The 23,893-nt window shown below is 44.3% G+C and overlaps 2 protein-coding genes across 3 annotated transcripts in view; one reads left to right on the top strand and one right to left on the bottom strand.

The window, feature by feature from the left end:
• LOC307027944 (uncharacterized protein) overlaps positions 1 to 23,893 on the bottom strand; it is a gene marked incomplete at its 5' end in the record, with an annotated part of 249,562 nt that overhangs the window by 41,456 nt on the left and 184,213 nt on the right. The gene's annotated exons all lie outside the window — the stretch shown is intronic.
• Positions 1 to 23,893, top strand: part of LOC307025910 (uncharacterized protein) — a 77,640-nt gene that overhangs the window by 12,392 nt on the left and 41,355 nt on the right. The window contains exons 3-5 of one of the 2 annotated variants that reach the window (XM_079660887.1): positions 381 to 1,520; positions 2,434 to 3,489; positions 4,281 to 6,157. The exons of the other annotated variant lie outside the window; for it this stretch is intronic. Of the exons in view, the coding sequence (XP_079517013.1) occupies positions 381 to 1,520; positions 2,434 to 3,489; positions 4,281 to 5,236 (3,152 nt within the window). The 3' untranslated portion in view covers positions 5,237 to 6,157. Of the gene's footprint in view, positions 1 to 380; positions 1,521 to 2,433; positions 3,490 to 4,280; positions 6,158 to 23,893 lie in introns of those variants that run through there. 2 annotated transcript variants of the gene reach the window in all.

The raw sequence follows: 23,893 nt of genomic DNA, 5'->3' as shown, positions 1-23,893 counted from the left end.
CACTGCTGTGGAGTCTTTCCTCTTCCAGTGACTTTTATCCACCCCATAATAACATTACATTAATGAACATCATGTCAACAACACCTTGTTCTTTTTAATATTGTAAATCCTGCACATGCTGCACATCTCTTCTGCACACTTCCTCTTTTAAATCAGCACAGTTCTCCACTTTAAATAAAGTGTATAGTATTTGTCACATTTAAATATTGTTAATTGGTTTTAATAGTTTTAAAATAGTTTTGTTTTAAATAGCTGTTATAATCTTATTTGTATTTTATTTTGTTTTGCTAAGATGTTTCTTCTGTGTCTTTTTATGCACCACATATACTAAAGCAAATTCCTCGTGTGTGTAAACCTACATGGTTTCCTGTTTCCTGCAGACGTCCAGCAGCTGGTGGTGGTTAAAGAAGAGGTTCCCCCTGAGCAGCAGGAGTGGAGCTCCAGTCTGGACCAGGAGGACCCAGAGCCCCCCCCACACATTAAAGAGGAACGGGAGGAACTCTGGATCAGTCAGGAGGGAGAGCAGCTTCAAGGGCTGAAGGAGGCTGATATCACCAAGTCCACATTCACTCCTGTCTCTGTGAAGAGTGAAGATGATGAAGCGAAACCTCAGTCCTCACAGCTTCATCAAAGACAAACTGAACACCTGGAAACAGAAGCTGATGGAGAGGACTGTGGAGGACCAGAACCAGCCAGGAACTCAGATCCAGAGAGACATTTACAACCAGAGACTGAGGACAACCCTGGAGACTCTTCAGAACCTGACACTGAAGACAGGGCTGATTGGATGAAGACCAGAGAACCAGTTTCAAACTCTCAGAGAAATAAACAAAACTCTGTAAGTGATTCAAGACGTAGTGCAGGAGAGAAGCCATTCATCTGCTCAGTCTGTAAGAAAGCTTTTACACAGAGAGCACATTTAAAGGAGCACATGAAAATCCACACAGGAGAGAAACCATTCAGCTGCTCAGTCTGTGAGAATACATTTGCACGGAAAGGATATTTAAATCTGCACATGAGAAGCCACACAGGAGAGAAACCATTCAGCTGCTCAGTCTGTAAGAAATCTTTTGCAGTGAGAGGAAGTTTAAATGACCACATGAGGATACACACAGGAGAAAAACCATTCAGTTGCTTAGTCTGTGATACATCTTTTAAACGGAGAGACAGTTTAAAGGGCCACATGAGGATACACACAGGAGAGAAACCATTCAGCTGCAGTATTTGTGACAAAAAGTTTGCCTGGAGTCAAAAAGTCAAAAGACATAAGTGCGTTGGTCGTCAGTCCTCACAGGTTCATCAAACTCAAACTGAGGAGAACAGAGAGGCAGAGCCTCCAGCCAGCAGCTCAGCTGAACACATGGAAACAGAAGCTGATGGTGAGGACTGTGGAGGACCGGAACCAGCCAGGAACTCAGATCCAGAGAGACATTTACAACCAGAGACTGAGGACAACCCTGGAGACTCTTCTGAACCTGAGACTGAAGACAGGACTGATTGGAAGAAGACCAGAGAACCAGGTTCAAACTCTCAGATAAATAAACAAGACCCTGTCAGTGATTCAAGACGTAGTGCAGGAGAGAAACCATTCAGCTTCTCAGTCTGTAAGAAATACTTTTTGCTCCAAATGCCGACCTTTTTCTAAAATGTTTCAGAAAATCTCTAAATTCTGGCCTTTGCAGAAAAACTCAGAATTTTGACTTTTTCTTAAAATCAATAGATTTTGACTTATTTTCTCAAAATTCAGCTTTTAGAAAAAGTCAGCATTTTGGGTTAAAGAATTTGGAGAAAAATGTATGATGAGATATGGAGACAAAAGTCAGTTTTGATTTAAAGAAAAAGTCAAAACTCTGAGGTTATCTGCAAATGCCAGTATTGAGAGATTTTCGGAAAAAAAATTGAATTTTAGAAAAAGGTCAGAATTTGGAGAAAAAAGTGATTATTCTGAGTTTTCCAGAAAAAAGTCATAATTCTGAGAAACAAAGTCAGGATGTTGAGATCTTCTTAACATTTCAGCATTTTAGAAAAAGACAGAATTTGGAGAATTATTTTTGTAGAGATTCTATGTATTGTCGAGAGGAAGATGAGGCACACGAGACCCAACAATACAGACGAGCTGAAGACCGCTAGTGAAGCAACCTTGGCTTCCATCAAACCTCAGCAGTGCCACAGACTGTCTCCAAGCCACATTGATGCAGTTATTCATGCTAAAGGAGGTCCAACCAAGTACTGACAGCAGGAACATTAACATACTTTTCAGAAGGCCAGCACTTCTATATAAACAAAGTGGTTGGAACTTAGCAAAACCATAGGCAAGCATTTAAAATAAGGATTGGATAAAGGCTGCACAGTTAATGAATTGTTAATTATGGTTAGATTTTAAATTCTAATACTCTACAGTTTCTCTGAATATGTGTTTCCTGTTTCCTGCAGACGTCCAGCAGCTGGTGGTGGTTAAAGAAGAGGTTCCCCCTGAGCAGCAGGAGTGGGGCTCCAGTCTGGACCGGGAGGACCCAGAGCCCCCCCCACACATTAAAGAGGAACAGGAGGAACTCTGGAGCAGTCAGGAGGGAGAGCAGCTTCAAGGGCTGGAGGAGGCTGATATCACCGAGTTCACATTCAATCCTGACCCTCTGAAGAGTGATGATGATGAAGAGAAACCTCAGTTCTCTCAACTTCATCAAAGACAAACTGAACACCTGGAGACAGAAGCTGATGGAGAGGACTGTGGAGGACCAGAACCAGCCAGGAGCTCAGATCCAGAGAGACATTTACAACCAGACACTGAGGACAACCCTGGAGACTCTTCAGAACCTGACACTGAAGATAGTGCTGATTGGAAGAAGAACAGAGAACCAGGTTCAAACTCTCAGAGAAATAAACAAAACTCTGTCAGTGATTCAAGACGTAGTGCAGGAGAAAAACTATTCATCTGCTCAGTCTGTGAGAGGACTTTTAAAAACGGAGGACATTTAAAGCAGCACATGAAAATCCACACAGGACAGAAATCATTCAGCTGCTCAGTCTGTAATAAATATTTTAAACACAGTGGAACTTTAAAGCAGCACTTGAGAAACCACACAGGAGAGAAACTATTTATCTGCTCAATTTGTAAGAAATCTTTTGCAGTGAGAGGACATTTAAAGGGCCACATGAGAATACACACAGGAGAGAAACCATTCAGCTGCAGTGTTTGTGACAAAAGATTCACCTGGAGTCATCATGTCAAAAGACATAAGTGTGTTGGTCGTCAGTCCTCACAACTTCATCAAACTCAAACTGAGGAGAACAGAGAGGCAGTTCCTCCAGCCAGCAGCTCAGCTGAACACATGGAAACAGAAGTTGATGGAGAGGACTGTGGAGGACCAGAACCAGCCAGGAGCTCAGATCCAGAGAGACATTTACAACCAGAGACTGAGGACAACCCTGGAGACTCTTCAGAACCTGAGACTGAAGACAGTGCTGATTGGAAGGAGACCAGAGAACCAGGTTCAAACTCTCAGAGAAATAAACAAGACCCTGTCAGTGATTCAAGACGTAGTGCATGAGAGAAACCATTCAGCTTCTCAGTCTGTAAGAAATATTTTTTACTCAAAATGCTGACCTTTTTCTAAAATACAAAATGTTTCAGAAAATCTCTAAATTCTGACCTTTGCAGAAAACCTCAACATTTTGACATTTTCTTAAAATCAATACATGCCGATACATTTCCTCAAAACAACACCTTTTTGAAAAAGTCAGCATTTTGGGAAAAAGTAAGAATTGGAGAAAAAATGTATTGAGAAATGGAGAGAAAAGTCAGTTTTGATTTTTTTTTTAAAGTCAAAACTCAGAGGTTTTCTGCAAAAGCTTTAGTTTTAGAAAAAGGTCAGCATTTGTAGAATTATTATTGTAGAGATTCTATGTATTGTCGAGAGGAAGATGAGGCACACGAGACCCAACAATGCAGAAGAGCTGAAGGCCACTAGTGAAGCAACCTGGGCTTCCATCACACCTCAGCAGTGCCACAGACTGATAGTGTCCATGCCACGCCGCATTGATGCAGTTATTCATGCTAAAGGAGGTCCAACCAAGTACTGACAGCAGGAACATTCACATACTTTTCAGAAGGCCAGCACTTCTATATAAACAAAGTGGGCGGAACTTAGCAAAACCATAGGCAAGCATTTAAAATAAGGAATGGATAAAGGCTGCAAAGTTAATGAATTGTTAATTATGGTTAGATTTTAAATTCTAATATTCTACAGTTTCTCTGAATATGTGTTTCCTGTTTCCTGCAGACGTCCAGCAGCTGGTGGTGGTTAAAGAAGAGGTTCCCCTTGAGCAGCAGGAGTGGAGCTCCAGTCTGGACCAGGAGGACCCAGAGCCCCCCCCACGCATTAAAGAGGAACAGGAGGAACACTGGAGCAGTCAGGAGGGAGAGCAGCTTCAAGGGCTGGAGGAGGCTGATATCACCGAGTTCACATTCAATCCTGTCCCTGTGAAGAGTGAAGATGATGAAGAGAAACCTCAGTCCTCTCAGCTTCATCAAAGAGAAACTGAACACCTCGAAACAGAAGCTGATGGAGAGGACTGTGGAGGACCAGAACCAGCCAGGAACTCAGATCCAGAGAGACATTTACAACCAGAGACTGAGGACAACCCTCGAGACTCTTCTGAACCTGACACTGAAAACAGTGCTGATTGGAAGGAGACCAGAGAACCAGGTTCAAACTCTCAGAGAAATAAACAAGACCCTGTCAGTCATTCAAGACGTAGTGCAGGAGATAAACCATTCAGCTGCTCAGTCTGTAATCGATCTTGTAAACGGAGAGGACATTTACATGATCACATGAGAATCCACACAGGAGAGAAACCATTCAGCTGCTTAGTCTGTAATAAATCTTTTACACAGAGTGGACATTTAAAGAAACACATGAGAATCCACACCGGAGAGAAACCATTCAGCTGCAGTGTTTGTGAGGAAAGATTCACCCTGAGTAGTCATGTCGAAAGACATAGGTGTTTTGGTCGTCAGTCCTCACAGCTTCATCAAACTCAAAGTGAGGAGAACAGAGAGGCAGAGCCTCCAGCCAGCAGCTCAGCTGAACACATGGAAACAGAAGCTGATGGAGAGGACTGTGGAGGACCAGAACCAGCCAGGAACTCAGATCCAGAGAGACATTTACAACCAGAGACTGAGGACAACCCTGGAGACTCTTCTGAACCTGACACTGGAGACAAGGATTATTGTTAGGTTTAAATTATTTGGGTAAGTCCCAGTATGTCGTATATAATGCGATAACTTGACTGTTTGTGATAAAAAATGTTTGGTCCAAGTAAAGAGAGGACTGTGGAGGACCAGAACCGGCAACATTTATAACCAGAGACCGAGGAGGTTTCCATATTGGGTTATATATTAAAACAAAAGTTAATATAATCAAATATAATTTTTTAGAATCCACAATGTAAAATGCATGATATGTCACATAGCTCTATACTTATATACTAAATGTACATGGAGGCGTGTGGCGCAGTGGATAGAGCGTTGGTGTTCGGATCAAGGGAGCACAGGTTCAAACCCCACTGCAGTCAGCATGTCGTTGTGTCCCTGAGACACTTCACTCTAAATTGCTCCTGTGGGGTTTGCCCACAGTATTGAGTATGTAAGTCGCTTTGGATAAAAGCGTCTAACAAGTGACATGTAATGTAATGCTTGGTAAACTGACATGAAAGAGTGTAAGGTCTGATATAGTTTATCACTAAAGGTGTCACTATTCAGCAGAGGGAAGACACCCTTACTCTCACAGCAGAAGGCCCCTGACTCACACCCGGAAGCAATGACTCTTCTCCACATACATGGGTCTGTTGGTGTGTGTTCACTTCTGCTGTTGGTATGATATAAAAGCAGCAGCTGAGAGAGGAAAACAGGTCTTAGGGTTCTTAACTGGGAATCTCTCCCTAGACGTTATTTACCAACTGTCATCGTGAGGAAATGCCTCTGGAGATATGCAGGGATTGTTAACAAAAAGGCAAACGTGTAAACCGTTAAATTAAGAGTAAAACATTGTATGACTGTCACATTGTAACCAGATAAAGTAAAAAACGGTGTTAGAGTGTGGACCATTTCATCAAATAAAACCATCCCACCCATTTGGACTGGGGTAACCTAAATTAATTCTGCGCTGTCCTCTCCTGATTTAGGGTAAGATTGCACGACTGCCACACTCACACTTAGGTAGGGCCTCATTACAGATACTAGAATCCTACGGGATCGCTGCAACAAGTTGTTGGAGATCTTCTACCAGTCTGTTGTTGGAGATCTTCTACCAGTTTGTTGTTGGAGATCTTCTACCGGTCTGATGTTGGAGATCTTCTACCAGTCTGTTGTTGGAGATCTTCTACCAGTCTGTTGTTGGAGTTCTTCTACCAGTCTGTTGTTGGAGATCTTCTACCAGTTTGTTGTTGGAGATCTTCTACCAGTCTGTTGTTGGAGATCTTCTACCAGTCTGTTGTTGGAGTTCTTCTACCAGTCTGTTGTTGCCAAACTTCTTTTATGTGGCTTCTCTTTGGATAACTGAACTTAAACTCACAATGTCAAAAAAAAAAATTGAACGTACTGTATATCTTAACTGTCCTAATATACATGGCATTAACATGCTCTTTACAAACAACATAATAATCATGCAATGAAAGGCCAGCAAGGCAATAACAAAAAATAAAAGACTAGGGATATGTCTATGTTATTCTAGTCTTGAACATACATGTATCCGTTAGCTATTGTTCCAGTCAAATGTCTTTGTTTTGAGTCCAATGTTCACACTTTCTGTTTAGTTTCTTGTAATCTCAATTTATGAATCATTTTTCCCATCAAAAATATTTCTTCCACGATTGTTACCCATTGGTTTTTCGTTGGTGGTGCTTCCTTACCCCAATTTCCTAGTGAAAGCTTTCTTGCTGGATATTAGCAGAATTTGTATCAACTATCTGTCACTTACAATCATTTCCAGGGAATTTACATAAATAGAGTACCAAACTACTTTTAGAAACCTTATACCCTATTCTTTGACATATCTCCTTACATATCATTCCCCAAAACACAATTGCAGCTTTCGTCAGTTGCTAACAAGCTAAATTCTCACATGGAGCTCAATGATTTAATCTCACCCTCAAAGAGCAAAACAGCTCAAATCTCCCAAACTCTGAACACATTTTCAGCTCTGCACCAAATGTGCAATTCAACTTGGCACTTTTTGCAAATCCCTGCACACGGTTCTCTAAGTAAGACACAGAAATCTGATATATTCACTTGTTTGCCATTTTCAAAACACTGCCATTAAAAATGCTACACACATGAACCAATCAACAAATACACATGAACCAATCAACAAATACACATGAACCAATCAACAAATACACATGAACTAATCAACAAATACACATGAACTAATCAACACATACACATGCCTTATGACCATAAACACCAAAACTGCTTGACTGTTGACTCAGCAATCAGGATGTAAACACTAGAAAAAGGCTTCATGGAAGAACTGAGGTTACCTACTGTAACCCCAGCTTCTATGAGTAAATGGCGCAGCCCTCTAAGGCTATCGCTATTGGGTAATCCCCCTGCGCCCCCGCGCAGCACTGAAACACTTGTAGTCCACGCCCACCCGCAAGGTGGGCCCCACCCTCGGGCCTCCTTCCGGTATAAATAGGAAGCTGGCCCGGCAATCTGCTCCCATACAACATAACTTTTCTTCAGCTATTCGTAGAGCCAGTGGCCCAGCGCTTAGAGGGCTGCGCCATTTACTCATAGAAGCTGGGGTTACAGTAGGTAACCTCAGTTCTATTTCGTATATGGCTTCGCCCTCTAAGGCTATCGCTATTGGGTTAAGGGCGAAGCATGATGTAGTCTGCGCCCCACTGGGTCCGCGCGGCACTAGAAGCACAGACATACCTGCTCAATAACACCCCCCTGCCTGATGTGCCATGCGTAATGGCTCATCACCGTACCTGGAACATAGCAAAACATGCCTATCTTCCCGACGGGGTGAAGGCTGGGAACAATACATACCGGCCGCTGTGAGAAAGTAGAGACGAAAGTCCCACCTCGTCCTGCGATCGTAGTGGGGGAACAGCAGCTCTCTGCGTGCAGACAGGCAGGAGAGCGCACAGCTGGATCCCTGAAGTCACTCACTCTGACCAGGCACTCCGTACAAAGTGTGTTAGAGGAAAAAGGAACATCCCTCCTATAAGAGGGGAAATGGGCCGCTCTCCGCGTGCCAAAAGGCAGGAGAGAGGCGCACAGCTGGCTCCCTGACGTCACTCACCCCGACAGGACACCCAGTACAGGGTGTGTCAGAGAGGAATGGGAGACATCCCTCAAATAAAAATGAATAAATGAGCAGGGGGAAGACCAAGATGCAGCCGTGCAAATATCTTCCACTGACATTCCTCCGTGCAAAGCCGTGGAGGAGGAAATTCCTCTGGTGGAGTGCTCCTTGATGTTCTCCGGGGGCTCCACCCCAGAGGAGACATATGCCTGTGACACAGCCTCACACAGCCAGTGTGACAGCCGTTGTGCAGACAGAGGTTGCCCGATCGAGCTCTCTCTATAGTGCACGAACAGGCGCTGAGAACGGCGCCAGGCCGCCGTGCGCGCCACATAGCAGGACAGCGCGCACACCGGACAGAGGAGATTTAGAAAAATAGCGGGGGTAAAAACCGCGCAAGACACTGTTCCGTGGATGACAGGAGTGTTTCTTGTATCCCATGGAACTGCTGGGGGGAGAGGCTTCTCTGTGAAGTGCCGTAATGGTCTTCATGGTGACGAGCCACGCCATCGCCGCCGCTGCCCGTGAGGCAAAAGGGCTGCGAGGGAGTTTCCACACGCTGCCTTTCACTCCGTCTCTCCTCATGAGGCGCGTACACGCCCAGGGGATGAGAGGTGTGTGCATGCTGTCCACACGAGGCGTTATAACGGTGCTCGTGGTTATTATGACCGTGTGTAGGAGGCATATCTGGGACAGAGGAATACCACGAGTTTTGCAGTTTATAAACCAATAGGGCAGGCTTCTGCAGCGAATGAACCACCTCTGGAGTGTCCCCCTGTTGGAAGAGACTCAGGGGGATCATCACGTGACCAGCTGACGCCAACGCCGAGCAGCTGCGTCACGGAGAGGGCTGTGTGGGTTGTGACACGCCGGAGGAGAGCTGTCAGTTCTTCCCCTCGCTGCCGCGAGAGTCGCGCTCTCATGCTGGCTGAGTTTAACTCCACTCCCAGATAAACGATTGTCTGAGAGGGAAGAGGACAGCTCTTCTTCCAATTTATTATGAAACCCAGGCTTTGACAGATGCGATACGAGATGTACCGTCTGTAAAGCGACTTCCTCCCTGGGGCGAGCCAGCAAATAGCAGGTCGTCCAGAGGAAAACCACACTCTCATCCCTCCTCTGTGTAGTGGCTCCAGCCTTCTCTACACAAATGCGAGGAGCCAGGAAATATCCGAACGGCAGACGATTGTCTGGTCTGATATTCCCTGAATGGAAAACGCAGGAATTTCCTGTGTTTCGGGATGATGGGTACGTGGAAGTATGCATCCTTCAGGTGGAAGTGAACCAATCGTCCTGGTGAACACATTCCAGCACCTGTTTGATCGTCAGCATGTGGAATACTGACAGATCGAGGATGTCTCATTCCCCCAGTCTTTTTCGGGATTAGAAAAATAACGGGAGTGAAAACCCCTGATTTTCCTCCCTTTGAGGAACCCTGGAAATATCCTCTTTCAACAGGAGTTCCAGCAGCTCGGATTGGAGCGCAAGACATAGCTTCTGGGAGGACAGGAGTGTTTCCTGTATCCCATTGAACTGTGGGGGGGGGGGGGGGAGAGGCGAACTGCAGGACGTATCCTCTGCTGATCAGCCTGCTCATCCATCTGTCCATCAGACACACGCGCTGCCACTCTGAGAAACACTCTAAGAGCGGGCGCACATGCTCGAGATGTTCTGTGGTCATCATGGCAACGAGCCACGCCAGGGAGTCTCCACACGTTGCGTTTCACTCCGGCTCTCATCATGAGGCGTGTACACGCTCAGGGGATGAATGGAGGTGTGTGCAGTGCTGTCCACACGAGGCGTTATACCGGCACTCATGGGTTATTATGACCGTATGTAGGAGGCGTATCTCGGACAGGGGAATGCCGCGAGCTCTGCAGGTTTATTAACCGATAGGTTAAAACCAGCAGGCTTCTGCAGGGAGCCCTGCTGTCTACTTAATCAACAGATTAGTGGCAGCCGGCTTAATTACCGGCTCCGCTTCCTCGGAGGCTCTCGCGGAGCAGACCAGGAGCGGGGGAGCTTCACTCCCCTTTGACTCGTCGCCGGGAGACCCTGTCTCTGGGGTGGCGGGGGAGCGGAGACGTGGAACGGAGCCCCTGCAGCCGCCGGGGCGGTTGCTGTGGGCGTCTCTCCGCTTGCGGCCTCCTGTGGCCGGCGTGGACGCCGCGACTGCTGCGGGCGTTGGTGCCGCTGTGGCAGATCAGCCGACTGGAGCCAGCTGTACATGCTGGCGAATGCCGTCCACCTGTTCCGCGGCCGTCTTCATGAACTGGGGTCCGAACAGCCCGTCCGGGCTGATTGGAGCGTCCAGTAGCACTTTTCTGGCCGTCTCCGTAACAGACGCCGCCGCGTTGTGGTGACGGAGAGGGGGAAAGCATGTTCGGCCGCCAAGCTGGCAACCTGCTCCGACTCTGTCTCCCCCGTCCGGGGGAGAGGAGGGAGGGGAGAACCGAACGGTGAACCGTGGAGGGAGGCGGGGCAGGAGTTGCTTCGGACTCCTTCCCGGCACTCTGCCCCAGGGACACGAGGCCCCCTCCGCGGGCTCGTAAGCCTGGACGGGCCAATCGTCCTCCTCGGCCACAGCAGCAAGAGTGTCCGCTCTCCGCTTCCTGTCGCCCGAGGGGAGACGAGCGCAGTGCATGCTACCTGCTGGTTTAGAGCCGCGTACGCGTGCTCTGACCCCTGGCAGGATTCGCATACTGCTTTTATCTCTGCAGGTCATAACTCATTATGAACCCAGAGCCACATGAGGGACAACCACGGACGCAGTTGTTGCTCATGATGATTCTCAATTGCTGTGCTTCAGTAACTGTGCTGGTTTGCTGAAAAAAAGAGGGAGCAGATTGCCGGGGCACCTTCCTATTTATACCGGAAGGAGGCCCGAGGGTGGGGCCCACCTTGCGGGTGGGCGTGGACTACAAGTGTTTCAGTGCTGCACGGGGGCGCAGGGGGATTACCCAATAGCGATAGCCTTAGAGGGCGAAGCCATATACGAAATAGAACTTTCTACAACAACAACAGACATATGGACAGCAGCCAGAGGAAGAGGCAGAGGGAGGATGAGAGAGGGAGGATGTCGGGGAGGCTGTGGCTCAGTGGATAGAGTGCTGGACTTCGAATCAGGGGGTAGCAAGTAGGGCTGTACCCGAATATCCGAATATTCGTTCGTTGGGCTACTATCGGATATTCGTTTTGTTTGTTTTTTCATTTTTTTCCCGTTTGTTTTTTTCAAATTCAATTTATTGAAATCTCCATTATCAACGTAAGAGCTTGTGCCTCTTCGGGGCGTGCTAACACTTAACCATAAACGTTATTGTTTACTTTCTCCATCTTTATATGTAGATATGAATTTTCTCCGTTACTCTTCGGCCACCCGCGAGCCGAATATTCGCTGCTGATTACTACCGACTATCCGGAGCCCCAAAAATGGTATTCGGGAAAGCCCTAGTAGCAAGTTTGAGTCCCACTGCAGTCAGCATGTCGTTGTGTCCCTGGGCAAGACACTTCACCCCAAATTGCTCCTGTGGGGATTGTCCACAGTACTGAAGGTATGTAAGTCGCTTTGGATAAAAGCGTCTAACAAATGACATGTAATGTAATGAGAGAGAGAGGGAGGATGAGAGAGAGAGGGAGGATGAGAGATACTGTGTGTCACGTTTCATGATACACCCATTCAGCAAACAAATCAATCATATTTTTATTCGCTAAATAATTAAGTAGGTATAACCTGATTTGTACAGACACTCAATTTTCAATCCCCACCAAAATAATAATAAGACAAATAACAAATGGGAGTATTGGAGGCCTCTCGCCCCTAGGGGGAGCTTGGATGGACATGTTCAGAAACAACACTCAGGTAGGCTGTGGCTTTTAGACGATGATCAATTGGTATTAAGCGGCCCAAAGTATGCCAAAAAATATCCCCTCCACCGTTACACCACCACCACCAGCCTGAACCGTTGATACAAGGCAGGATGGATCCATACTCTCATGTTGCCTTCTGACCCTACCGCCTGAATGTCGCAGCAGAAATGGTCTTGTGCCTACCTTGGTTGTAAGAAGTGGTTTATTGAGTTACTGTTGCCTTTCTATCATCTGACATTTTTCAGAAAAAAAGTCAGATTTTGGAGATAAAATATTTTTATTTTAGGAAAAATTCAAAATGTTGAGGTTGTCTTAAAAAGTCAACATTTTAGAAATAGTTTGAATTTGGAGAAAGAAGTAAATGTGAGATTTGCAGAAAAGTCCGAATTTTGATATTTTCAGAAAAAGTCAAGATTTTGAGGAAAAAAGTCTGGAATTTCTTATTTTAAGAAAAAGTCCAAATGTGGAGGTCTTCTGAAAACGCCTGACTTTTGAGATTTTCTGAAATTTCTGCTTTTTTGAAAAAGTCAGCATTTTGGGAAAAAAGTAATTGTGAGATTTGCAGAAAAAAGTTAGAAATGTTGAGATAATAGTCAGAATTTGGAGAGCCAGCTCGCCTGACCTGAACCCTGTAGAGATTCTATGTATTGCCGAGAGGAAGATGAGGCACAAGAGACCCAACAACGCAGACGAGCTGAATGCCGCTAGTGAGGCAACCAGGGGAGCTTTTATGCATCGTCATTTACATCACAAGCAGGGGAGTCATGACTCTTGTCCACAAATCAGTGCCCTTTCAAGTGTCTAATGTCATTAAGGATACATTTGGTAGATAATTGGTTATCCAGGGATCACCGCTCTCAGTTACCTTGAATTTGGTTAACATATACGGCCCCAATACAGATGAGCCTGGCTTTCTAACAAATGTATTTCAGGAGAATATATAATTGCAGGGGACTGGAACTGCACACTAGATCCAAGCAGGGACCGATCCACAGGTATTGATCAAACTCACAGTAGAAGTAGAACAACTATTCAACATTTCATTCAAGAGTTACATTTTTTAGACATCTGGAGACACCTGAAACCTAACGATATTGCTTACTCGTGTCACTCAACTACTTTTCAGTCATATTCGCAGATAGATGGCTTTTTAATCTCTGCGATGTTATGTTAAAGAATATAGGACTGTTACTATGGCAGTATATTCATATCAGACCATGGAATATGTTGTATGGTGAACATGGACGAGAACCTTGTTAGAGATCCACTCAGATTGAATTTAAATCAGAAATGGCTATGTCTCTATATGTGGGGACAGAGATAGACATTTATTTCAGGGATAATACTACACACGGCATGGATCAAGTGGGATGTCTTCAAGGCTTTTTGAGAGGATATATCATTAGCTATACTTCATCCAAATCCAGAGAGTTACTTCAGAAAAGACAGAAGAATAGAAATCCGAAAAATAGGTCCATACATTTTCTGCCACTTTCCGATTCACCAAACATTGCGTACCGGCGAGGAAATGGCGTACGGCACTTCCTACGCCGGTTTCCCTTTATAAATCACAACCGACTCGAAATGCGGTGCAGCTTTGGCGGGCTTCATGTAACGCCCATGTTTGCCTATAAATAGTCAAAGAAACGCCCATTCATTCATTCATTTTGACTGACTGCATGGAGAAGATCGCAGGAAATGACGACAGCTAAAAAAAACATCTCACACCGTGTCAGATTTTGGTTATTTTGGGAGGTCGAGATAAATCATATTGTTTGGTGGATGCAGTTTGAACCAGAGTAGCACCATGGAGGTCGGATCGTCACCAAAATAAATAAATAAGTGGTCCGAAAAAGGTTAATGACAAAAAAAATACACATAGCCTTCCTCAGGCAGTGTGTTTGTACCGGGGACAGGAGACCCCCCCCCCCTTGATGAGAAACTGTAAGAAATGATCGGGGGATCCCTCCGGAGTGGAGTCATGACGACTGGATCTGAATTATGTTTTTGTATTTGGTGGTTTGTGTCCCAGCTGTCGATCAGCTGTGCGCAGCGTCTCCACTGCAGCCTGTGCATCTCAACCCCGCCCCCCCCCCCCCGCAGCAACTCTATATCCACCAGTTAAAGGAAATACAACTAATGTGTTGTGTTATATTAGCTGTACAATTGACCACATGGTGCTCTTAGTTTCAATACCTCCTGTGTTTTACGAGCGACTTATCAAGTCTTGGCAAACGGCATAAAACACGATTAAACATGTATTAAACATATATAAAACCATGCTCGTATCTTCAACCTATAGAAATGCAACACGGCTTCAGTTTAGACGTAATTCTGTCCTCCTGCTTACCGCATCATTTATGAGAAAACATTTCATAACATTAACACAACATATTCGAGCTGGTTTTAAATAACATATCCGTATTTATTTATTTCTCCCAGTTATGTTTTTGTGTGCACTGAGGAGTCTCAAACAGGCGTTTGTTAAATCATTTTAAGATTGGCTTTAATCAATGTTTGAAAATGAATTCTTCATATATGATAAATGAGAGGTAACATTTTATTTATGGTATTATTTCCACATATTTCTCCATCCTTCCTTCTGCCAACGGTGTCGCAGTTTCTCGTCTCTCCCGTGTTTGTGCTTAGTGCGTACGCATGGGTTAGAGTTTGCGTGGAGGACCGCACGTTTTCCCGTCAAGTTAGTATTTTATAAATCGCAAGCATTGCGTAGAAACTGCCGTAAGCCATTTTTTTTGCGTATATCCCTTTATAAATGAGGCCCCAGGTATTTAGGAAAAACAACCCTGAAGTAGAAAAATAACTATTGCTCTTAGCCGAATATAATAAATGATCGGCAGCCAGGGCAGCATCCAGTATGCTTAGGCTCAACCAAACATTCTACGAGCAAGGGGGAAAACCTGGCAAACTTTTAGCGTGGCAGATCAAACAGCTTGAAACAAGGAAGAACATCGCTTCCATTATTAACAATAACGATGACACGAGAATAGACAATACTGAAATAAACAGGGACTTTAGGAAATATTATGAAAATCTGTATCAATCCCAAGTCAAACATGACCCAAAAAACGTTTCTTGACAGGCTGAATATTCCATCTATTTCTAAGGAGTTTGCAGAGATGCTAGAGGCTGATCTTAATGAGGAAGAAACAAGAGTCGCTATTGACGGCATGAAAGCAGGAAAATCAGCAGGACCAGATGCTATACCAATACACTTGTATACAAAATGTAGAACAAAATTACTTAAACACTACCCAGTGTCATACACAGGGATCAAATGCTTGATGCTTTAAAGGGAGAACTTGACTCATGTTGTCAGAAGCTTGGTGATATGGAGGAGGGGATGACCGACATGGATTGTAGGGTTGCTATACTCGAAACCGCAAATGGCAATCTAATGAAGGAAAACAAAGAGTTCAAAGACAAAATAGAGAGGATGGAGATTCAAAGCAGAAAGTTTAATCTACGTGTGATTGGACTGAAAACGGACATTGAGAAGAGCGATCCCATTGCCTTTGTGACAAACTTTTTAAAGGAAGTGTTCGGAAGTGAGCTCTCATGTGAACCGGCAGTCGAGATTGCATACAGGATTGGGCAGGGGACTGATTTGAGACCCAGACCTATGATTGTCACTATGCAGAGATATCAAGCTAAGGAACCTATCTTGAAGCTGGCAAGAAGCAAGGGAGAGATTATTTCCCGTGACATGCAAGTGAAGATATTTCCTGATATTACTCCGGATATTGCCAGGAAGAGAGCCCTATTCAATGACGTCAGGATGAAGCTGCGCAAGGCTGAGGTGAGGCATGGACTATTGTTCCCCGCAACGCTCATCGTAACCTTCAATGGACAAACCAAACTTTATCGGGACTGTAGTGAAGCTGAGCATTTCTATGAAACAGTGATAAACCCGGTTTCAGTTCAAACCAGAAATGAAGGTGGGAAATAACTGATGGACATGACCTGATAGATGGTATGATTATACATATAGGAGAAGAAATTAATTGAATAATGAAAATGGGAATTGTTGCAGCTCTCTCCACAGCATATTCCTTCTCCCATACACCCAGACCCTCTGGCAGAGGAGGTGGCACTGGTCTCCTGCTCTCTCCCAAATGGAGCTTTTCCCTCTTCAAGCTACCTAATTTCACTCCTTCCACCTTTGAATTCCATGCCGTCACAGTAACCCATCCTATACAATTAACCATTGTTGTTCTCTACCGTCCACCAGGCGCCTTGGGGGACTTCTTGGAGGAATTAGATAATCTCCTCTCACACATCCCTGAAGCTGGCCCTCCCGCTGTACTTCTCGGAGATTTCAACCTCCAGACAGGGAAGATATCTGAACTAACATCTCTGTTAACCACCTTTGCTTTCTCACTGTCTCCATCCCCACCAACTCATAAAGCTGGCAATGTCCTTGATCTCATATTCTCAAGGAACTGCTCTACTTCTAACCTCTCTGTAAACCCGCTCCACACATCCGATCACTTCTTCATTTCATTCTCTCTACCCCTTTCCAAACATAACAACCTCATCTCTTCTAACTCTGCTCCTGTCCGCCGTAACCTCCGTTCCCTCTCCCCCTCTACCTTTGCCTCATCGGTGCTCTCAGCCCTCCCTTCCTCTGACTCGTTCCAACTCCTGCCTCCAAACACTGCTGCAAAAACTCTCCTCTCGACTCTCTCATCCTCTCTGGACTTTCTCTGTCCTCTCACATCGCGGCCGGCTCGTCAGTCCCCTCCTGCTCCCTGGCTAAATGATGCACTGCGTGCTAATAGAACCATCCTTCGGGCAGCAGAGCGGAAATGGTGGAAATCCAAACACCATGACGACCTCCTAACCTATCAGGCTCTCCTCTCCTCTTTCTCTGCTTCCATCTCTCAGGCAAAAAGCACTTTCTTTCAAGATAAGATCCAATCTTCCTATTCCAATCCCAAAAAATTATTTTCTATCTTCTCCACCCTCTTGGACCCCCCCAAAGCACCTCCCCCCTCCTCCCTTCTGTCAAGCGACTTTGTTAACCATTTTGAAAAAAAGGTTGATGATATTCGCTCTTCTTTTTCTGACTCACCTTTACTCACCGCTGGGTCACCAGACCCTCCCTTCACCCACACACTGACCTCCTTCTCCCCTCTCTCTCCAAGTGAGGTTCTTACCCTCGTTACCTCTGCCCGTCCTACCACCTGTTCTCTGGACCCTATCCCCTCAAACCTCCTTCAGACTATCGCTCCTGATATTCTACCATTTCTCACCCATTTCATCAACACTTCTCTAACTTCTGGTCACTTTCCAAACAGTCTCAAGGAGGCAAGAGTAAACCCTCTCCTAAAGAAACCCACTCTCAACCCGTCTGATGTTATTAACTACAGGCCCGTCTCTCTCCTCCCGTTCCTGTCTAAAACACTTGAACGCGCTGTCTTTAAACAACTCTCCTCTTATCTCCATCAGAACAACCTTCTGGATCCGCACCAGTCTGGTTTCAAGGCAGGTCACTCAACAGAAACTGCTCTCCTTGCTGTCTCTGACAAACTGCACACTGCTAAAGCAGCCTCCCTCTCCTCTGTCATCATCCTTCTGGACCTGTCTGCTGCATTCGACACGGTGAACCATCGGATCCTCCTTCACACTCTCCAAGAACTTGGAGTTTCAGGCACTGCACTTTCCCTCCTCACCTCATACCTCAACGACCGCACCTACAGGGTTACTTGGAGAGGGTCCGAGTCCGACCCTTGTCAATTAACTACAGGGGTCCCTCAGGGCTCGGTTCTTGGTCCCCTCCTCTTCTCCCTGTACACAAACTCGCTCGGGTCTGTCATTAGCCCGCATGGTTTTTCATACCACTGCTACGCTGAAGACACCCAACTAATTCTGTCCTTTCCCCGCTCAGAGACCCAGGTCGTCACACGCATCTCTGCTTGCCTAGCAGACATCTCTCGGTGGATGTCTGCTCATCACCTCAAGCTCAACCTTGACAAGACTGAACTGCTCTTCCTTCCGGGAAAAGATTGTCCCACTCTTGACCTAACAATCAACATCGGCACCTCTGTTGTTTCCCCGACTCAGACTGCAAGGAATCTGGGTGTGGTCCTAGATAACAAACTGTCCTTCACTGCAAACATCGCTGCTACAACCCGCTGCTGCAGATACACGCTTTACAACATCAGGAGGATACGTCCCCAGCTGACCCAGACATCAGCGCAGATTCTGGTCCAGGCTCTCGTCATCTCACGCCTAGACTACTGCAACTCCCTCCTGGCTGGTCTACCTGCATGTGCCATCCGACCTCTGCAGCTCATCCAGAATGCAGCGGCTCGTCTGGTCTTCAACCTTCCCAAATTCTCCCATACCACACCGCTCCTCCGCTCCCTTCACTGGCTTCCAGTAACTGCTAGAATCCACTTCAAGACACTGGTACTTGCGTACCATGCTGCGAATGGATCTGGCCCTTCCTACATCCAGGACATGGTTAAACCGTACACCCCAGCACGTGCACTCCGCTCTGCATCAGCCAAACAGCTCGCTGCACCCGCACTCCGAGGGGGACCCAAGTTCCCGTCAGCAAAAACACGTGGGTTTGCTATCCTGGCTCCAAAATGGTGGAATGAGCTCCCCATTGAAATCAGGACAGCAGATAGCTTACACATCTTCCGACGCAAACTGAAAACTCATCTCTTTAGACTCCACTTCGAGCGATAAAATTACTAACAAAGCACTTATATACTAATAAAGGGCTGGCTTTCTAAATGCCAGTTGAGTAGCACTTGAAATGTTTGGCTCTATGAAACCTGATGTACTTATATGATTCTGTTTTCTTAAAGGTTGTATCTTCCTGGTCGAATGCACTTATTGTAAGTCGCTTTGGATAAAAGCGTCAGCTAAATGCAATGTAATGTAATGTAATGTAATGTTTTGGTGATTTCCACATTATTGGATTTTGAAGAGAGACCAATTTTAACTGGTCTCTATTGTTGTTCATTCCTCCTAAAATGTAGTTTTGATGTATTGATTAGATCTAGTGTTTTGCAAGACATTACCATGAATCTATTTCATTTCATACTATTATTTAAAAATGTTTGGGAGCTACCGGGACGCTCGTCTAATTGAGCGAGTGAGTATGCACATTTATAGCAATCTATGTGCAGATAAATGTTGGGTTATGTATGTGATGGTGTGTGTGGTTGAAATTGTGTTACATGTATGTTTTAGTTGAGCTGATAGGAATTGGAAAAGTGATAACATTTAAATTGCCATCTTAATGTTGAATAAGTTACCAAGTAAAGGGTTCAAATTGGCTCATATAAATATATGTAGTCTAAGAAATAAAGTGTCTGAGATAGAGGAAATATTATCTTGTGGTATTCATTTGTTAGCAATGTTGGAATTGGAAACATGTTTTTGAGAAAGTCGATCCGGATGATGCCCTTGATGTCTTTAATTTGTTATTTCTGCAGGTGATTGATAAACATGCACCACTTAGAAAGCAGACAGTAAGGAGCTTTAGAGCATCCTGGTTAGATGAGGAATTAAGGGATCTAATGAAACAAAGAGATGATGCAAAAAATGTAGCTCTCTCATGAAGTTATGAGTCAGATGGGCAAATGTATAGAAGGTTAAGGAATTATGTTACAGCATTAAATAAAACGAAAAAACAATTATATTATGGAAATAATATTAAAGAGATAAAGGATGACAGGAAAAAACTGTGGAGTTTAGTGAATGGCATGATGGGCCGTAAGCCAAAATCCACCTCAACATATCTTGAGGTGGACATTTTTGACAAAACCAGTACAAATTGCTAATTATCTGAATGATTACTTTCTTGATAAAGTAAAACATTTGAGGATAAATATGAATCAAACTATAAATAGTAACTCCACATTTCTAATAAAGGATTTAATTATGAAAAATAAGAAGTGTACATTTAAAATAGAAAAAGTGACAATTACAGATGTTGAATGTCTACTCGATAAATGTAATGATAAACCACCAGGAGTGGATATTTAGTTGGTACATTTCTTAGATATGTTGCTAATTTTGTTGCAGAGCCGCTTTAACACAAATAACAGATGACTGGAAGGGCGAACTAGATAATTGGAAGTTAGTGGGTGCAGTACTACTTGATTTTAGTCCTGCTTTTGATGTCATTGACCATTCTTTGTTGTTACACAAGCTGGAACAATTGTAAAAATAATTGTAAAATATTTGCCAATGGATGTCAGTAGACAAGTTTTGGATGCTTTGGTTCTGTCGCAGCTTGATTATTGTTTGCTTATATGGTCTATTGCTGCTGAAAAAGAATTAAACAAACTACAAGTAGCACAAAATAAGGCAGCACGATGTGCACTGCAGTGCTCCTACAGAACCAGAGTCACTGAAATGCTGGAGACACTGAAATGGTTAACTGTCAGACAGAGGTCAACTTATATTTTGTTACATTTTGTCAGAAATATTACAGTGACTCACTCACCAGATATATTATCACAAAGGTTTATAGCGAAATATGCACAACGTAACTATCAAACACGACATACAATAGAAGGAAGGTTTGTATGACCCAAATCTAAATCAAATATGGGCCAGAAGACAGTCATGTACAGAGCCGTGATCAGCTGGAACTCTTTACCGGTTCACATCATTCAGGAACATTCTCAAGTACATGCTAACAAATTATTGATGTATTATAAAGTACATTTGAATTGTGTCTGGCTATGTATGCATATATTATTATGTACACTTATTTGTATTTACTTTTGTTTGGCCTTTGACCATTTTAGTTTTCACTTCATACAGCACTGTAAATTGCATGAAATTATGAGCTGTTTTGTTTTGTTATAATTTTGTTGTATGTATGTTTATGTATGTTTTGTGTGTGCGAGGACCCCAGGAAGAATAGCCAATGCTCATGCTAGTGCTAATGGGGATCCTAATAAAGACATAAGACATAATAAATGGGTTTATTCTGGGTCGCCAAGGATTACACAACTTTAGGAGGGTCCTTAATATGATTCAAGGCTTGGAGGTTACTTTGGATAAGGCCCTCCTGGCTTTTGATAAGGTGGAATGGCCCTACCCAGAGCCCTATAATAGAAGAGATGTGAGATCTCCGTTCACTCCAATGGACCATTTTTTACAGCAATGGCAGATCGTGGAGATCGTGGAGCCTCTCAATAGTTCCCGGAAGTTAGCGACAAGGCTATCAGCGCAGTAGAGTTGCAGCATAATAGAGCGTTTGTGATGGACTTTTAAAGGAAAGACGTTTAAAGACTTATATTGCGGATATTATCAGCACATCTGAATCAAATTAACATGTGAATTAAAGCATGTTAGTGGATTATCCCCTTCTAAATGAGTAGATTTAGGGAACGATAACAGATTAGGCTAGGATACCGGATAAAGTTAGCAACACGTTAACCATGATCAGCCTTTTAATTGTAAATTCCGTTCTGTTAATGTCAATTCGTCCAACGTTGTGGAATTCGAGAAAAGGGGCTTCTAAACGTGATTTTATGCGGGGTGCAGGGAGTTACATATTAGTTAAATATAACATTGGGGCGTGTGATTGGGTGGAGGTGGTGAAATGAGGATATCCATTTTGGAGTTCAAGCTAGTATATTATAGTTAACGTTACATAATAATAAGGAAGAGAGCTATTTTGTGATACATCACTATTGATATGGATTTAGAGTGGATATTTGAGACTTCCAAACAGTAAGCAAAAACATAATTTATGGGTGAGTGTTTTTAGCAGAGTCATATAATGTCCTTGTGATTCTGTTGATTATTACCTGTCTGTATTATGTTGCAGCTCAGCTGATGGAGCCTGAAGACCTGCAATGAGACCCTCACATTGCACCCGAGTCTCAACTCCCAGAGTTTTGCAAGCCTCTCCCTGGTCCTTATTTTTATCAAACAGACGTTAAGCTTCCCAATGGTGTGGTCTTCGTTTTGGGAAAAATATGATTACCTCACATATTTTGTTGCTTTTGTTGTATTTTTTGATAGTTAAATGGCTCCTGCTGACTTGAGCCAGTCATTCTTTCCTCCACTCTGTGTCAGTGGGGACATTTTACATTTGTACTCCTTTCTCTGAGCTATTGGAGCATCCCCAGGCAGCACAGCAAACCATGGGGTAGACTATATGCTAGGACAACACAGAGGAAAAGGCACAGACAAACTGCATGATATGCTATTAAATGTTTATTGAATTCCATGTATTTACAATGGATGTTCCTAAAACAACATATTTAACATCATCATCATCATCATCATGCTGCTGATGCTAGTCCTTTGATAGGCACCTGTCGGTCTCCTGTCCTTTCTGAAAGTCATAAAGATTACATTAGTCATTTAGATGACTTATGTCCTCAATTTCCATGGGATTACTGAAACCACCATGAATTAAATAAATTGTAGAGATGAATCAGAATTTTGAAACATTCCTTCCCTCCCTCTAAATATATCAATAAACATTAGGATGTGATGCACCTGACTACCATACACGTTTAAGAAGATAATATTTGTTTTAAATAATTCAAAGCAATAAACAGCAACAGGCTCTTTAACCAAGGCAACATTAGCCTAACATGTATATAATATGTTAACAGGTAAAATACCTGTTCACACTATGTATATTAGTTGCCTTAGCTTATTTTGTTCTGAGATGATGATGCGAATTACTGTTCAAATTAGTTAATGTAATAATCGTTTTGGTCTTATATTATTTTTCGGTGGGGAGGCCCTTTTTCCAGTTTAGAGCAATAGCCCCTCCAAATATCTGTGCATGTCCCTGAATGTACCGCTATTGGGGAATGGATACAATCCATTCTGAACCATCTATATTGGTGTACCGTATCAACTCTGGATGGAAATGGATAAATGATTGCTGACAAATGGCTGTCCCTCAACAACCACAATGTAAACATTCACACCAAACATGGCAGAGTGTTCGAGAAATGTGCCCATGGTCGGCTACCTGCAGCACAGAACCGCAAGAAAAAATGGCTCAAAGCAGGTAATAATATTTTCTACGACAATGGACCACACATCAAATGTTGTGTTGGAATGTTTTTGTGTCTTCAGTAAAGCAAAATTATATGCAGTGAAGAACTAATATGTTTTCTATTATCGTATTGTAGTGCCGAGGACATGGAGTCGGAGGCGGTGCAATGGAGATGTGAAAGGGTACTTTAATAGAGAGCAGAATAGGACATGTTGTCGGGACACAGCCCGGGTCGACAAGAGAAAAGCTAAGAGGGCACACACCATATATAGGCAACACATAACATGTCCGTGCGGGAACAATAGCCGCAACTGTAGTTCCCAGTTTGAATTATGAACCAGTGGTTAAATACGTGGTCACCACACAAGCCCCCCCAGAATTCAAACAGGGCAAAAATAAATCCTCGCGCCCGTGGAGGAAGCACCACAAGGGCCGACGAGGGTGTGGTCGCAGGTGAGGACCGGGCCATGGAACGGGCCATGAAAGGGGGCCGCAGGAGCGGGTAGGGGCCCTAACGAGGGCGAGGGCACCCCCCACAGCGAGCGAGTAGGTGTCGCGGAGAACCCAACAGGAAAAAGCGCAACCTGGCCGCAGGCAGACGCACAACGACGGCGGGCACGAAGTCCTCAGCAGGCGTTGAGGTATCCCCGGGAAGCAGGAGAGCAACCCGGTCGCAGGCAGACGTGTC

The sequence above is a fragment of the Notothenia rossii genome (genome assembly GCF_949606895.1).
Source record: "Notothenia rossii genome assembly, chromosome: 2".
Classification (NCBI taxonomy): domain Eukaryota; kingdom Metazoa; phylum Chordata; class Actinopteri; order Perciformes; family Nototheniidae; genus Notothenia; species Notothenia rossii.
The sequence above is the reverse complement of the archived record's forward strand: the minus strand, read 5'-3'. Positions and strand labels throughout refer to the sequence as shown.